The sequence below is a fragment of the Primulina eburnea genome, chromosome 10, assembly GCF_022965805.1.
Source record: "Primulina eburnea isolate SZY01 chromosome 10, ASM2296580v1, whole genome shotgun sequence".
NCBI lineage: Eukaryota > Viridiplantae > Streptophyta > Magnoliopsida > Lamiales > Gesneriaceae > Primulina > Primulina eburnea.
Genome location: NC_133110.1, coordinates 22,764,441 through 22,780,972, shown reverse-complemented (window position 1 = coordinate 22,780,972; position 16,532 = coordinate 22,764,441). Strand labels below are relative to the sequence as shown.

Genomic DNA, 16,532 nt, shown 5'->3' with positions numbered 1-16,532 from the left:
CTCGCGCATATGCGCCCATACTGCCGCGCATATGAGCCGAAGGTTCGGCCTTCCAATTCTCCATTCGCGCATAGGCGCGACTCTATCCCGAGCATATGCGCCACACTTTCTGTCCATCTCGCGCAGGTGCGCGGCTTACGTCGCGCATGTGCGCATAATGCTCTGTTCCATCTCATTGGCTACTGGAGTGCTCGCGCATATGCGCGCACTGACACCGCGCATATGCGCGACGCGCATATGCACGAGACCTACTGTCTCAGCACATATTTCCTCGCGCATGTGCGCGCACCATCCGGCGCATATGCGCCCAACTCTCTGGACGTTCGGCGCATGACTCGCGCATCTCATCGTGCATGTGCGCGAATGCACACACTCGCACTTATATTCTTTGTCTGTTCTCGCCTTTCCCAGTCCGATCCGATCCGTCTATAATTACCATAATGAAACAATAAATCATTTCAGATTACGGTAATCAAATTCTCGGGCCTTACAATATGGGTAGTTAGCCCTAGTGCAAGTGGGAGATTGTTAGAGTAGGTGCCCGTCGAGCCAAGTGTTGGCCGAGTGTTCACAATGAAACTCTATGTATAAGCAATCTTTATTTTAATAATATTTGAAATTATTGTTTTGACAAATCTTTATCTGTATACCCATGCTAGTTGCATAGATAAAGCCCTTGAATATACAAATAGTAGAGAGAATATGAGATGCTCATATGTTGAGTATCATGAAACTCATATTTGGAATACTGTATATTCTAAACAGTTCCTAGTCGATGCAGCCGCCGCTAAGAAGGATATAGGCCGCTAGAGTTCGAGACTAGTATCTGCGAAGTTAGTACCATGTTTCATTGGTAGCGGACATTGTGATGTCCGAGCATGCAGATAGGTGCTCCTGGTAGAGTGCATTGAACAACCCTAAAGGACTTTCCAAGTGGTTCTCACTTATCGAGTGGAAACGTCCTGGTTTATGGTTGTACACCATTAGTCCTTATGACCCGGGATAACATTGAGACTCTATGTGCTAGCATTACACTTTGGCTTGTTTACCGACTCTCAAGGGGTCATCAAGTGGCAAGGTTGGGTGTTTTTTCGAAACATATAGGAGTCGATGCATTGTAGTCGGGATTCACCGCTTACCTTCGGATATGGATATCCTATGAGTTCTCATGTGTATGTAGGTTGCAATCTCTGATCAGAGTTTGGTGGTAATTATGAAAGGGGTTTCATAGATTACACCATCGATGCAACTACGACATGACACATAGTATCGATTCATTGACAACTCTCGATATACCAATGGTTGTCGAATCGGTCGGGATATATGAGTTGAAAGGACCGTACTGTACGCTAACCATAATTGAATGGTTCTTGCAGGCACTATCATTTGATACCTAGGGGATCATGTAAGCGATGCTGTTAGGCGTTTAACATTATTGGTTGGGTACTATCAGACTTGAGTTCTGACGTTCTTATTATCAAGGAGTTGATAAATAAGAATGGAGCAATTGGGGTATGCTCATATAAGGACATGTTTAGTCCGAATCACATGGAGATGTGAACCCACGGCTAGTTGTATCAATGAACCATTGAGAGCCACACAAGTACTTGCTTTCTAGATCCCGTTGAGAAGTAAAATAGTTCAATGTGTTGAACGACTTATGAATGAGTTTATAAGCGTAAAGAAAAATAGAAGTATGACTTCTATGAGAGAAATGTAAATTTTAATTTTTGGAAGTGTTCATAAATTAAAAGTTGGCCAAGTGAATAATGTATTTGAAAATTGTGATTTTCGTAAACATAATTATGGACTAAATTAAATTAATTCAAGTGTTGAATTAATTAAACACTAGTGGACCTAGTAGAGTCCAAATAATTAAATTAATTCAAGTGTTGAATTAATTAAATCATATTGAGTCTTGTAGAGCTCAATTTAAATAAATTATTTAACTAGTGGACTTGAGTAAATTCAAGTAATGTTTAATTAATCTCAAAAATGTTTGAGATAATTAAATTAAGTCCATGGGTTTTTAATTTGTTAAAAAACCATATAATATATGCATGCATGGGGGGTGAAGGGTTGGAGACTACTTTTTGGGTTATCAAGGCATGTCATGCAAAAAGGTGTTTTTGCTTTTAGGTTTTTGCAAGTCCAAGACAAGTATCCCTTCCCCCATTCCACAATCACTTTGGCCGAATTTTGAGAGGATTTCTCTCCCTCATATTTCTCTCATTTTCTTCTTCAAGTGTTGAGAAAAGAAAATAATTCTCATTGAAAAATCCTCTTAGTTTTCTAGTGCAAATTAAGAGGGGATCTACCTAGTTGGTGGTGAGCTTAATAGTTGAGCAAGGAGTGCTCAAAGGAAGCTTGAAGATAGTTTCTACCATTGAAGAGCTAAGGTGTTTACACCTTAGTTGGAGCCATACATCAATCTTTGTGATTGATAGGTACATTTCTTAACACACTATGAATGTCATTTTGTGTTTATTGTATTTGCTACACATTAAATCAAGGTGGCCGAAATTTCTTATGAAACATTCGATTTTTTAAACTTCTGTTGCGCTTCTGGTCACCGTAACCGATCCCCTTTCATCGGCATACCACCACTCGCGCCGAGCGCTCTCTGGACTCATCACTCACCTTATGCACAGCTCGCGCATATGCGCGACCACTTCTCACGCATATGCACGACCACTTCTCGCGCATATGCGCGAGGTCTTCTGGCACTATCGCGCATATGCACGGCTCCTCGTCGCGCATATGCGCCAGGTGTTCTGCCCTCGCACATAATCCGTGTTTCCTTTCTTCTTTTCGGTCTAATCCATTCTATCTATAATCACATCAATCATTGCCAAATCATTTCAAATTACGGTAATCAAAATCATGGGACTTACATTTCTCCCCACGCTAAGATACGATTTCGTCCCCGAAATCACAGGCAATTGGGTCAGATATCAATCAGATACCAAAGGAGGTCTATACAAAAAAAAAAAAAAACTAAACGAAAACTCACCTCAATAAAACAATTATGGAATCAATGTCTTATTTCGAATTCTGTCTTTCAAGTAGCTTCTTCAAAATTCTAACTACTCTATTGAACTTTCAGCAACAGAATAGTCTTCTTTCTGAATTATTTGTCTTTTACTGATTCTGATTTCAATCTGGAATAATACTTCAAGAAATATAATATCATAATATAACTCGAAGTAACTCTGATAAAATCAATCTCAAAATACTGGCTATACGACATTCGTATATACCAATCAACAGCTCATAACAATCAACATCAACAGCTGTTATCAAATCTGTTTAATTCCTGTTAATTCAATATTCAGTCTTCTGCCTCAAATATCAACGGTCATCTCATGACTTTGGCATATTTAGTCTGTTTGTTCTGAGCTGTCTTCATTTTCTTCTGAATCAGCTTCACTTTCTCAGTCATATCTCTGATCATATCAGGTCCAGTCTCAGGAACTTTAGAGATATCATCTCGATAAAGAGGGAATCTGCCTTTCTTACCGTACCACGTTTCAAATTGTGCCATCTCGATACTCGTCTGATAGCTGTTGTTGTACGAAAACTCACGACATGACATAAATCCTGCCAACTAGAGCTAAAATCAAGCACTACGAATCTAAGCATATTCTCCAAAATCCGGATAATCCAATCTGACTGTCCGTCAGTTGGTGAATGATATGCAATACTCAGATATAATCTATTACCCAACTCTTGCTGTAAACTCTGCCAAAAGTGCAAAATAACCGCAAATCACGGTCTAAATAATCAACTTCGGCACTTCATGCAATCTTCTCATTTCTTTGACAGAAATCTCAATAATCTTGCCATATCTGTATGTTTTCATGTACAACTAGAATTCACAAATTTAATCCATCTGTCATTCTTAACTCAAATAGGTGCTCAATTTTGAGAGAGATGCCGTAGTTTCATCCCGATATCCTTAGAAACATAATCTCATTTCCATTCAGGAATCGATAAGCTATATAACCAATCTCCTGGTTTCATTATTTTTGTCTTCATCGGTCGGCAATTTCAGACATTTCAATACAAATTCTGCCACAACTGGTCTCATCTGTTTCCCTTCTGTCTTTTCAAATTATCATACATTTCTATTATCAAAATAAATGTTGAATCAAAATTGTGCAGTTGTGATAACACTTGTCATTTCACATCCGAAGAATCTGGCACAACAATTCGGTTATTCATATGCAATGCAGTATCACATACTTGATATTCTGATCGATACCATGCTCTGACTATCAATAATCAAGTTCTGCTCATTCTGATCAACTTTCTGAACTGTTTTACTCTAAAAATTAGCTCTGGTTCGGCTTGGACGGTATCGAATCTCAACTGTATACGATCTGTATTAAATGCTGCTCCCAGAAAGTAACAATCTCAATCAGATTTAAACAACAGTCAGATATAATAGCCTGCTAAAATCATGCAACTATAAGTTTCTGACACTGATGTCGATCTTAGCCAACTGATCGCAGTCTCAACTGTGCTAGAATCAATCGGTATACTATCTTCAGATATAACAAACCCTGAATACAATCTGTCTCGGTCAAAATTCACAATTCAGCAATTCCTGTGTACCATTTTCCAATTCTCAGAATATTCAATACAACATTCACATATTTAACAAAATCAGTCTTATTCTTCGAATATCCCAGAATATCATAGATCAACTAATCAAAGAATCATCAAAATATTCTGAACACAGAGTTTATCAACTCACCAGCATAGCTGATACATCCCTGATATCGAGTCATGGTTGAAATCAATCTCCCTGTCTAGAATCAAACCTGGGATCTCATTTGAGGAAAAACATTAGCAACGCTCCTGTCACTGGAAAATCAGTCAATAATACCCTCCATCTCAGTAAATCAACTGAATATATAAGGAAACACTCTGTTCCTTTCGATAATTATCGAGTCATGAACATTACATATATCAAAAGTATTCTAAATCCAGAATCCTTATCATACCATGTTCATTCTTCGGCCATTTCAGGTCCGAATCTTACCATTTCCTGAAAATAATCTGCAATAACTCTGTATTTGGCCAACACATCAATATCAATAATGCGGTCAGAATCAAATGACACCAAGTACTATATCATCTAACTCAATCTCACATCTGTCATACGGTAGCATACAAAATCCAACAGATGTCATGGATACAAAACCTCTCCCGAACAGAAAATAGATCAATACCACAACATATAATAACTCAATACTCAAAGCATATATCGATGCACTTCATTCAAAAATCATATAAAGGATGTACTAATATTTTTCAATATATATAGGTACGCAGAATAATTATAAGAGACCAATTACCTACCACTATATCATCAAGTGTATCCTGGATCCATTCCTCGGTTACTACCACCACTTTGGCTTCCTGCTGCCCCTGATTGAGACTGAGTAGAGGGTGGTTGGAAAGAGCGAACAACGGAAGATGATCTATCGATCTGAGTCACTGATCCAGATGATTCTGCTCCCTGGAATCTTCGGGAACCTCTCTGTGGACAAACTCTAGCATAGTGTCCTTGCGGTTTGCAAATGTTGCAACTACCATACACTCCTTGGCATTGCTCTGTGAGATGTCTTGTGGGGACCCGGACGCTGATCATCTTCTTAATCATCTTTGGGATTTAATTATCAGTTCTGATAAACAGGGTCTAAAAATTTTTCTTTTTTTTACTATAAATGCGGAAGGTAGTGGAATCTAAATAATATACATATCTGTATGAAACTACATTTCAGTATAAATGCACAACACTGTACAACAGTCTTTTCAATTAATCTAGGGTTCAACTACTAAAGTTCAAGTAATAAAACCAAATCTATCCAAGTCCGGAATCACCACGCTAAACTCGTCTTCTCTCGTCGTCTTCTCGACCCCGATCTTGCCCCACCTGTTGTCGTACACACTTACAAAACAAGACAACAGCCGGATAACTCCGATGAGAATAAATCCCAGTATAAAACATGGTAAACATGCATATACATATAATAATTCATGAAACATGTTGTCATGAATAAAAGCAATAACAATAGTAATAGAGTTCATCATCTATGAAATCTAATCTAACTGAACATGCCACTCAAATCAGATAAGCATGAATATAATAATCTAAATCATGAAACATGCTGTCATGATTAAAAGTAATAACAATAGGTTCCATAATCTATGAAACCAATACATATACGCATGCAGTTCTAATCAAATCATGTCTAGACTTGACTCGGCTATAACTATAGGGATCCCGGTACGAATAAGACGTCAATCGCTGTCACTTACTCTCCAATCGGGGTGACTGTACGTCTTATTCTTAGACTTCGGTGCTAGCTGTATCGAATATCTGCACTCGGTCTAGATCTGATCCGAAGCGTCAATACCACCGAACGTCTAGCTTTTGGCCGGTTCTGCCAAAAGACTTTCTATCTTAAATGCTATGCATATCAATCTGTAAACAAAGCATAATCATATTCATATCTGAACATGACAATAATCTCATAAACTTAAGTGAAATGCTATAATCAAAGCATAAGCATAACAAAGTATAACCACAGTCTAGTATGTGATTTTGTTGGGAAACTCAATGAAATCTGAATTGAGTTGTATCTTCCCGCATATCACATGAATTATACCTTTGTCTTCCCTATCTGACGAAGACGATGACCTGTATTCAACTCTGTCCATATCAAATCTGAAATGACAATATCGAACACCCCGTATCAGTGAATAACTCAATATACACCATGTTCTGATCAATACTCAAATCAATATACAATCTGATCAATGTCTGAACAAAATACAATCTGAGTCATATCAATAATACCACAATCTAATCAAAATCATATCTGAATCTGATCAATCTAACTCAGCTGATGTTTCGACGGCATAACAATACAATCTGCATAACCCCGTCAATCTGAACATCACAAATACAATTCTAGAACGTATAATCAATACTGATATAACTCATAATCTCAACAATGACATAAATCTGATATCGAATTTCAGTCAATATCTTTCAAAAATCATAACAATTACAGAAACAGACTGTTCTTTAATCTGAATTCATTTCTACAAGGTCTACGGTTGTAAAAACACCATATCTGAATCATATTCAATTCTGACAATATCATAATTTCAAATCATGTTCAAACGTAACAAACTTACGTCCTTACGTAGCTATCGAAGGGAGGAGCACGAATCTGCGTTCGGATTCAAATTCTGATACACGGATCTTCCACAAAAGGCGTAAGGATTTTCACCCTTTTTCCCTAAACTTTTCTCGAATTTATGCTGTTCTGAGGAAGAGAAGAACGAGCTCCACCTATATATACTACATGCAACAGCAGGAGACGTGTCTCATTTTTCATGTTGCACGTCGCACCGCGGGTGCGGTCATACATGCACCGCGGGTGCGGTCCAGTCTCGTCAGCTATATCCAGAATTTCCCGAAGCTTGACCGCGGGTGCGGTCCTGTTCTTACCGCGGGTGCGGTCCTGCTTCGCATAAATTTGCCAACTTTCTGTCCATGCACCGCAGGTGCGGTCGTGTCTGGCACCGTGGGTGCGGTGTGGCTTCGGCCTCACTTCCAAAATTCCATAATTGCATGACCGCAGGTGCACTCCTGTTCTGGGCGCGGGTGCGGTCTTGCAAACCCTATTTTCTCATTTCATTTCTTCTCTCATTGCATGTCAGGCATTCTCATATCTTCCGAGTATCTCGTTAATAAAGATTGATAATCTTGGTTTATCAATTCTATAATTTCTGGGCATTACATGTCTTCCACCACAGGTTCTACAATAGACCCCGGTATAACTCGGGCTAGAACTACTGGAGCTAGATGAACCGCTCCCTAACTTCTTAAACTGCTTCTTTCGAGCTTTCAACTGTTCTTTCTTCCCAATAATACTACTACCAACCTCCAATTTCAAAGGGGATTGCAGGAATTGGACGGGAGATTGTTGTTGTTTCTGAGATTGGATCACATACAGCCTTTCTTGTTGTCGAATCAAACTTGCCTTAGCTCTCTTTGCTATATTCAAAGCGTCAGAAAAAGTATAGGGTCGCTCTACATTTACCAATGCAAGTATTCCAGGATTCAATCCATTAATAAACCGATCAGTTACAACTTCATCATTTCCAGCCACGTGAGGTGCAAAACGTAGCAAAGTAGAGAATTGAGCAACATATTCTTCAACGTTTAACTGCCCCTGTTTCAAATTTTCAAACTCGGTCTTCTTATCTTCTCGGTACGAACCTGGGAAAAACTTTTTATAGAATTCAAATTTAAAGATTTTCCACGTAATCACTGTACCATGCTGTTCTAGGGCTTCTTTAGTTGCAATCCACCAACTCTTTGCGACCTCCCGTAAATGGTGCCCAATGAGTTTAACTCTCCGTTAATCTGGGTAATCAAGCGAATAAAATAGCATCTCGATATCGTCGAGCCAACTCTCACAATCACTCGTCGTCTCAATACCCCTCAGAATCGGCGGTTGAAATAACTGAAACCTCATCAGCTGTGTTTCCATCAGAGTTTCTGACACATCCAACTGATCAGTCACCCTACTTTCTCGTTCTGGAATTCTTCGAGGAGGGATATCTGATAATCAAAAGAGTCAGCAATCACATGAGACAAATCCGTCTCAGTCCCTTTCTGATCATCTTACCTCTGATCAAGAAGTGGTTCTGATTCATTCTCGAATAATACACATTACCAAATCAACTCAGATATTCATGCAACATGTATCTTCAAAAACAGTAAAAACATATTGCAATATTAGCATATACAACGTAATTCAACATTATAATAAATCACATGCTAGCAATCACATGCAAGGAAAGAAAACTCAATCTACCCCGCTCACTAGATTCTATCTCAATCTCAAGAACCTACAGTTCTAGACCTATTGCTCTGATACCACCTGCTGCGGGGATCCGGACGCTAATTTATATCTTAATCATTATTAATGTCAAATATAACAATTAAGAAAAGTGGGACTAATTTTTTTTTTCTTTTTTTAAAATATAAATGCAGAAATGTAATAGTAATCTATTTGATATACATATCAATATCAAAGTACAAGTCATGTACTACAAGTCTCTATCTCAACTAGATTCAACGACTATACATCCATTGCTGAATCCTATCCTGCTTCTGGGCCCGGATCTCCACGCTATCTATAATCTATCATCATCTTCCTGATCTTGATCCTGTCTCACCTGTTGTCAAGCACACATTTATAACTCCGGTGAGAATTACATTCCCAGTATAACTCCGGTGAGAATTACATTCCCATTATAAATCATGTATACATGCATTTCATATCAACAGATATAAAAGCATGAAATAGATGTTTCATAACATGTATCAAATCAGAAACATAATTAATACAAACTCTGAATCATATGAATCAATACAAACTCTGAATCACACTCCGTGATTCTTAGACTCTGACTCGACTCATCCTAATCTAGGGATCCCGATCTGAATAAGAACATACACCCACCTACACTCCCGATCGGGGTGGTGGCACATTATTATTCACGGACTTTGGCACTTTCCGTATCGAACATCAGTAATAGAAGAAATTCCAATTCTATCCACTTCGATATAATCAAACCTTCGGTGTCTTGACCTATCCGTCACAGACTTTGTCACTTTCGCCAACTCAGTATCTTGTGACAATGTGCAATGTGCCCGTGACGATTCCATCACTATCAGGCACCCCTGTCACGAGATCAATCGTCTCTGCCTAGGCGTATCCACCTATGACTCAATACATAAATCAATAGATCAAAGATATCAATTTCATTCAATTGCAAATATCAATGCAATAAAGTAAAGTATGTGATTATGGGAAACTCAAGTTAATCGGACTCGAGTTGTGCAATCCCGCATCAACATCAATTTATACCTTTCTCTTTTCGGTCTGACGAAGTCGAAGTCTCGAAGTCAAATCTGTCCATATCCAATATGACATGACCATATCGAATAGACACAATATCAATATACAAATCATTCAAGACCGGTTCTGATCAATACTCAATTCAAGACATAGTCTGATCAATGTCAACGATATAACGATACAATCTCAATCAATACTGAATCTGATCAGAGTGAATTTACTGATGTTTCGACGGCATAACAATATAATCTAATAACCCCGTCAATCTCAACATTACAGACATAATATCACAACTCATAATCGATATTACTACAAATCATAATCTTCAATAGTAACGGATTATAATCTCAAATCTGTACAATCTCGCAATACCGGCAATACAATATCAGTATATACGAATCAACAACTCATCTGATCCAAGTCTGAATAATATCAATATACACAGCGATACAGCATAAATCAGATATCAATTCCAACACCTCATAATCGATAACAACATAATTTTGATATCAAATCGGTATAACTACAATTGAATCAACTCTGAAAATTCATAACAATTTTATAAACAGTCTGTTCTTCAATCCAATTTCAATTATCCAATGTCTGATATCGCAAGAACAACGTATATGGATCATATCTTATTCTGACAGTACCATAATTTCAAATCATGTCAAGAATCAATGAAACTTACGTCCTGTTATAGCTGTCGTCGCTAGGAACTCGGTGCTGTACTCGGATTCAAAATCTAACGGGCGGATCGTCACCAGGTCAAATTTCCAACGTGAAGCTTACAATTCCTCCAGAGCTTCCTCGGTTTTCCTTTTTCTTCTTTCTGAAGAATAATTGTTGTTCATTCTATATATATATATATATATATATATATATATATATATATATATATATATATATATATATATATACATAGCATGCATGGTGAAGCAACGTGGCTCACCCTTCAACTTGCACGTCTCGCGCATATACGCGACCTGTCTCGGTGCATATGCGCGAGACAATATGTCTCAGCGCGTCGTTCACACGGCATCTCACGCATATGCGCGCACCATCCCCGCGCATATGCGCGAGACTTACTGTATCGGCATACCACCCCTCGCGCATATGCGCACCCTAGCTCGGCGCATATGCGCCCAACTCTCTGGACTCATCACTCACCTTATGCACTTCTCGCGCATATGCGCGAGGTCTTCTGCCATTATCGCGCATATGTGCGGCTCTTTCGTCGCGCATATGCGCGAAGTGTTCTGCCCTCGCACATAATCCGTGTTTCCTTTCGTCTTTTCGGTCTAATCTATTCTATCTATAATCATATCAATCATTGCCAAATCATTTCAGATTACGGTAATCAAAATCACGGGCCTTACAACTATTCTTAACATAAAAAGTAATATTTTTTAATAGATGACTCAAATAAGATATTCATCTCACAAAATACGATCCGTTAGATCGTCTCACACAAGTTTTTACCTTATAAAATTTGTTTTATCCCTTGCTTTTTCGGGACCACGTTGGGAGGTGGTTGGGGTGCATCTAGTGAAGAGATAAGCCAAAGATAAGGTGTATTATCTAAATGTGTCCCCCACCAATTTTTTTTCCCACTTTCTCCCAATTTTCGTTATTATTATCGACACCCTAATAAATTAAATTATTCATTTTCTTTCCAATTGGAAGGAACAACTAAAATTGTATAATTTGATTCTAAAGCAAGGTCGTAAACAAATACATTCGAATTGCATTTGATAAGACACTAAATATATTTAATAATGGTGAGTCATTATATTCATTTCATCTAATGTTTTTAAATTTAATTATTCTAATAATATCGATATCATAATATGTTGTATAATATAATTATTCAATATCATCTACTGTTTTAATTTACGAAAACAATAATTGGATAAAAAAATTCGAAACACAACCTTTACGTCTCATACAATCTAAAATTTTGAGTTCCAGGGGGACAAGTTAAATCGTACATGTTAAGCGACATGTGTCATTCACATGTAAAATATCCTTTAAATGAATGAATGAATAATATAGGTTGATTTCTTGAGATTCGATGGATGAGAAAGAAAGGCCACCATTCCCATTGCCAAGGGCATTTTTTTATGTACAAAAATTTGTATGAGACGATCTCGAAATATCATATTTTGTGATACATATTTCTTATTTGGGTCATCCATGAAAAAAATATTATTTTTTATGCTAAAACTGTTACTTTTTATTGTGGATATCGGTAGGGCTGACCTGTCTCATAGATAAAGATTCGTGAGATCGTATCACAAGAGACTTACTCTTCTTTACGAGCCAATAACATGTTTAGAAAGCCACTGTCATAAAGTCTATTATCCCTCTTAATATCTCATTGGAGTTGGGCTCAATACTTGTAAAAGTTGAAGAATAATGTATTGTTAAAGATAGAAGATGATAGCGTAGTTTATGTATTGAAGATCGACTCAAGATTCTACCAAATATTTTATTTTATTTTATTTATTTTTCTATATTCCACATTTAAATGGGAACTCCAACCTTAAACAAAGGAAACCCAATTAAATGGTCAATTGTGCTTTTACCTCTTGACAAACTCACTCAACTTGAGTAGATAAGAATGTGGTAACTATCAATACCTTGTCCGACTGTGTCGTGATTTATGCTTAGAATGAAATCGATCATTTCGACAAAATTATTCGATGAAATTATGAGTTCAAAATTAGTTACAACGGCGGCTTTATTAACGACACTGGCATGAAACTTAATTCTTATTCAAAAAATAGAAAGTATTTGAATATTGTAACACATACTCATCACATTAATCAGGATCTTAATGATAATATAATCAAAGATTGTTTGCTACTTTGTGGAGAGGATAAGATATGACAAGGCATCATCTGTCGGGCTTCTATTGATTATGTAATATTTAGACAAAGTTGTTGGATTAAAGGTGGGCTTTTAGGTTTACGGGCTTTCCATGTGAGTGAATGGAAATTTGGAAAGGTGGGTTTGTCCCATATTGAAAAACTGAAGTTGTAATGCCCGAAATTTAATTGCGGTAATCAAACGTTGAATAATTGGTAGAATTGATGTTGTAAGAGCTCACGTGGAAAAGCCGGGCGTCGGTGCAAGACAAACAAGATTTTTGTACAGAACTTGTGGCGCCATAGCGGTAGAAAGAGACCGCCCGAGCGCCAATGCACCATAAAAATGATACTCGAACAGAATGTTTGGCGCCCGAGCGGTAGAATACTCGAGAAAGGGTTTCTGGAAAAGAGTGAAAAATCCTTACGCCTTTTGTGAGAAATCCATCCATCCGATTTTGAATCCGACTTCGGTATTGAGTTCCTATCGACGGAGGCTACAACTGGACGTAAGTTTTGCTACGTTTTGATATGTTTTGAAATTATGGTATTGTCAGAATCTGATAGGATTCATATATGATGTTCTTGTCATGTTAGACATCGTATAATCGAAACCGGACTGAAGAACAGATACCATATGAAATTGTTATGATTTTTAGAGTTGAGTTGATTGAGATTTGATATCAGAATTGAATTGTTATCAAATATGAGATGTTAGAATTGATATCTGACTGATATGGTACCCTTGATATCGTTATTGTCAGATTGAGTATAGGCAGGCTTGGGGTTTGAGACTTCAACAGAGTCAGAGTGTCAGAAAGAAAGGTATAAACTAATTTTGTGTTGGGATTGCACAACTCGAGTGAGGTTTGACTCGAGTTTCCCTAAATCACATACTTTGTTTATTGCATTGATATTTGTCATTGTTGAGATTGATGTTTGTAGTCTATTGATTTATAGCCACTGCATGTATTGACTACTGATTCGTTTAGTCAATGGCTGATTCGCCTAGTCACCGGCTGATTCGTCTGGTTATTGGCTGATTTGTCTGGTTATCGACTGATTCGTCTAAACTTTGGCTGATTCGCTTAATTACTGGCTGATTCGTCTAGTTATTGGCTGATTCGCTTAATTCTTGACTGATTCGTCATTTCTGCGGTTGTTTCGCCCAGACATTGGATATATGAAATTATATCGATGCCGTTTAGGGATTGATTCATTCCTATCGACTGAGATTCGGTATATTTATCATTATCCAAACATCGGGATCCCTAGGTTAGAGTTGAGTCGAGTCTGAGACAACGCGTCGGTTGAGTTGAGTCTGATACGACATGTTGATTTACATTAGTTATATCAATTATGTTTGTTGAATTGTTACATGTTAATGATACCTGTTATATGCCTTTATATATGTTTTTATATGATCGCATTTATACATTGTTTATACTGGGATTTATTCTCACCGGAGTTATCCGGCTGTTGTCTTGTTTTGTATGTGTGCATGAAAACAGGTGGGCTGGATCAGGGTCAAGAAGAGGATGAGAGAAGACAGTTAGCGTTGAGATCCGGACTTAAGAGTATATCTGTTATATCACCTGAGGTGTAGTGAAGAAACAATAGTTACTATGATTTATTGTTGTACTTAGATGTGAATAGTGATCTCGTAAATGAGATAAGACTTATTTTATATGCTGCGTGCTCTCGTATTTTTTAAAAAAAATTAGACCCTGTTTATTATAATTGATTAATTATTCCCAGAAAGTGATTAAGAATTGAATTAAGTTCGGGTCTCCAAAGAAGTGGTATAGATAAGTTTAGATTGTGTTACACTTTATGGAGATGTAACAATGATTGGTCAAGAGGCTCTCTCTCGCCACACAGGCGCAGGGGGGTGCAAATAATGGGCCAGATTTGCAGTGGAAAAAAGGCTTGACTTGTGTGCAAGCGTACGAGCGCAACCTTGGCGCGTCGAATGTCGGACCGATCAAGGCAAAATTCGCCTAGCAGTCTATGCCATCTTTTGTTATTTTTTTGGTTGAGACCTTTCACATGCCCTTGAGACCTTTCACTTGGCTTGGCTTTTGATGCTTCATCTTTTGATGCTTCATCTCACCAAATCTTGGTGTTTCATCTACCATCTTTAAGGCAAGAAAGAAGAGAGAAACAAAACACCTGAAAATTCACTTTCCCTGCATTATGTTTTCGTCTTGCTTTCGTTCTGCTGAACTTCTGGTTCTGCTACAGTACCCGTTCTGCTACAGTACTGATTCTGCTACAGTACTGCATCTGCTACAGTGCTTGTTCTGCTACAGTAGTGCTTCTGCTTGTTCTGCTTCTGCTCCGTTCACTGATAAAGTTAAGGTACTGATTTTGTTCGCTGGCATAGTGCTTTGTGCTGCAACTCTGATGGTTTGCCCGTTGTATCTTGGGAAACAGACGTCCGTTGAATCCTCAGAGCACATATCGGAGGGGGCGAATCTGTTTTAAGGAAACTGTACAAGCTACATGCCTCGGTTTGATTTACTTAACCATTGTACTACTGTTTTGATTAACTACACCGATTTGCTGGTTTTACACATAGCTATCTGTTCTGGTTTTCCATATATTTTGACCAACAAACTTAAAACAGATTTTACTCATTACGTGGTTTAAAGTTCAGATATGGCTACTGAATCCAGCATGCAAAGGGAAACTGGTCATGTTGTCCCTACTGTGCCACGAGCTGCTGCGGTTACTGTCCCAGCCAGCCACGGTGAAAAGCCTGAGAAGTTCATTGGTGTGGACTTCAAGAGGTGGCAGCAGAAAATGTTGTTTTACTTGACAACACTGAACCTGGCTAGATTCCTCTTCGAGGATGCTCCTAACCTGAAAGAGGGTGAGGGAGATGTTGAATCCGTCAGTGCATTGGAGGCTTGGAATCATTCTGATTTCTATGCCGAAATTATGTGCTGAATGGATTAGCAGACTCGCTGTACAATGTGTACTACGAAAAGAAGATAACCAAAGAGCTATGGGAATCCCTTGACAGAAAGTACAAAACCGAGGATGCCGAGGCCAAGAAGTTTCTTGTAAGCCGCTTTCTGGATTTTAAAATGGTAGACTTAGACACGTTAATTATGATACAATTCGTAGACTAATTAACATGAAAAGCATTCCTGCATTCCATATTGATAAACAACACAAATGTGAAACTTGTGTTGAGGCAAAGCTAACGAGATCATCTTTTTGAACTATTGAAAGAAATAGTGAACCACTTGATCTAATTCACAGTGATATATGTGATCTAAAAAGTGTGCAAACTCGTGGTGGAAATAAATTATTCATCACTTTTGTTGACGATAGCACAAAATTTTGTTATGTGTATCTCCTCAAAAGTAAGGATGAAGCTATTGACAAATTTGTCCAATATAAGAGTGAAGTTGAAAACCAACTTAGCAAGAAAATTAAGGTGCTAAGAAGTGATCGTGGAGGTGAATATGAATCACCATTTACTGAGTTTTGTGCTCAACACGGTATTAAACACGAAAGAACTGCACCTTATTCTCCTCAGCAAAATGGCATTGCAGAGAGAAAAAATCGCACATTGAAAGAAATGATGAATTCGTTGTTATTAAGTTCTGGTTTACCACAGAACATGTGGGAGGAAGCTGTTCTAACATCAAATTACCTTTTAAATAAGGTGTCCCTAAAGAAGAAAGATAAAAGT

General features: G+C 37.9%; 1 protein-coding gene across 1 annotated transcript in view; it reads right to left on the bottom strand.

The window, feature by feature from the left end:
- LOC140802802 (uncharacterized) overlaps positions 1-14,964 on the bottom strand; it is a 48,408-nt gene extending 33,444 nt beyond the window's left edge. Inside the window, exons 1-3 of the mRNA XM_073158427.1 lie at positions 14,889-14,964; positions 8,507-8,650; positions 7,964-8,305 (exon numbers count right to left, since the gene is read on the bottom strand). Coding sequence (XP_073014528.1) covers positions 7,964-8,305; positions 8,507-8,650; positions 14,889-14,964 — 562 coding nt within the window. The remainder of the gene's footprint in view (positions 1-7,963; positions 8,306-8,506; positions 8,651-14,888) is intronic.
- Positions 14,965-16,532: the final 1,568 nt, after the last annotated feature.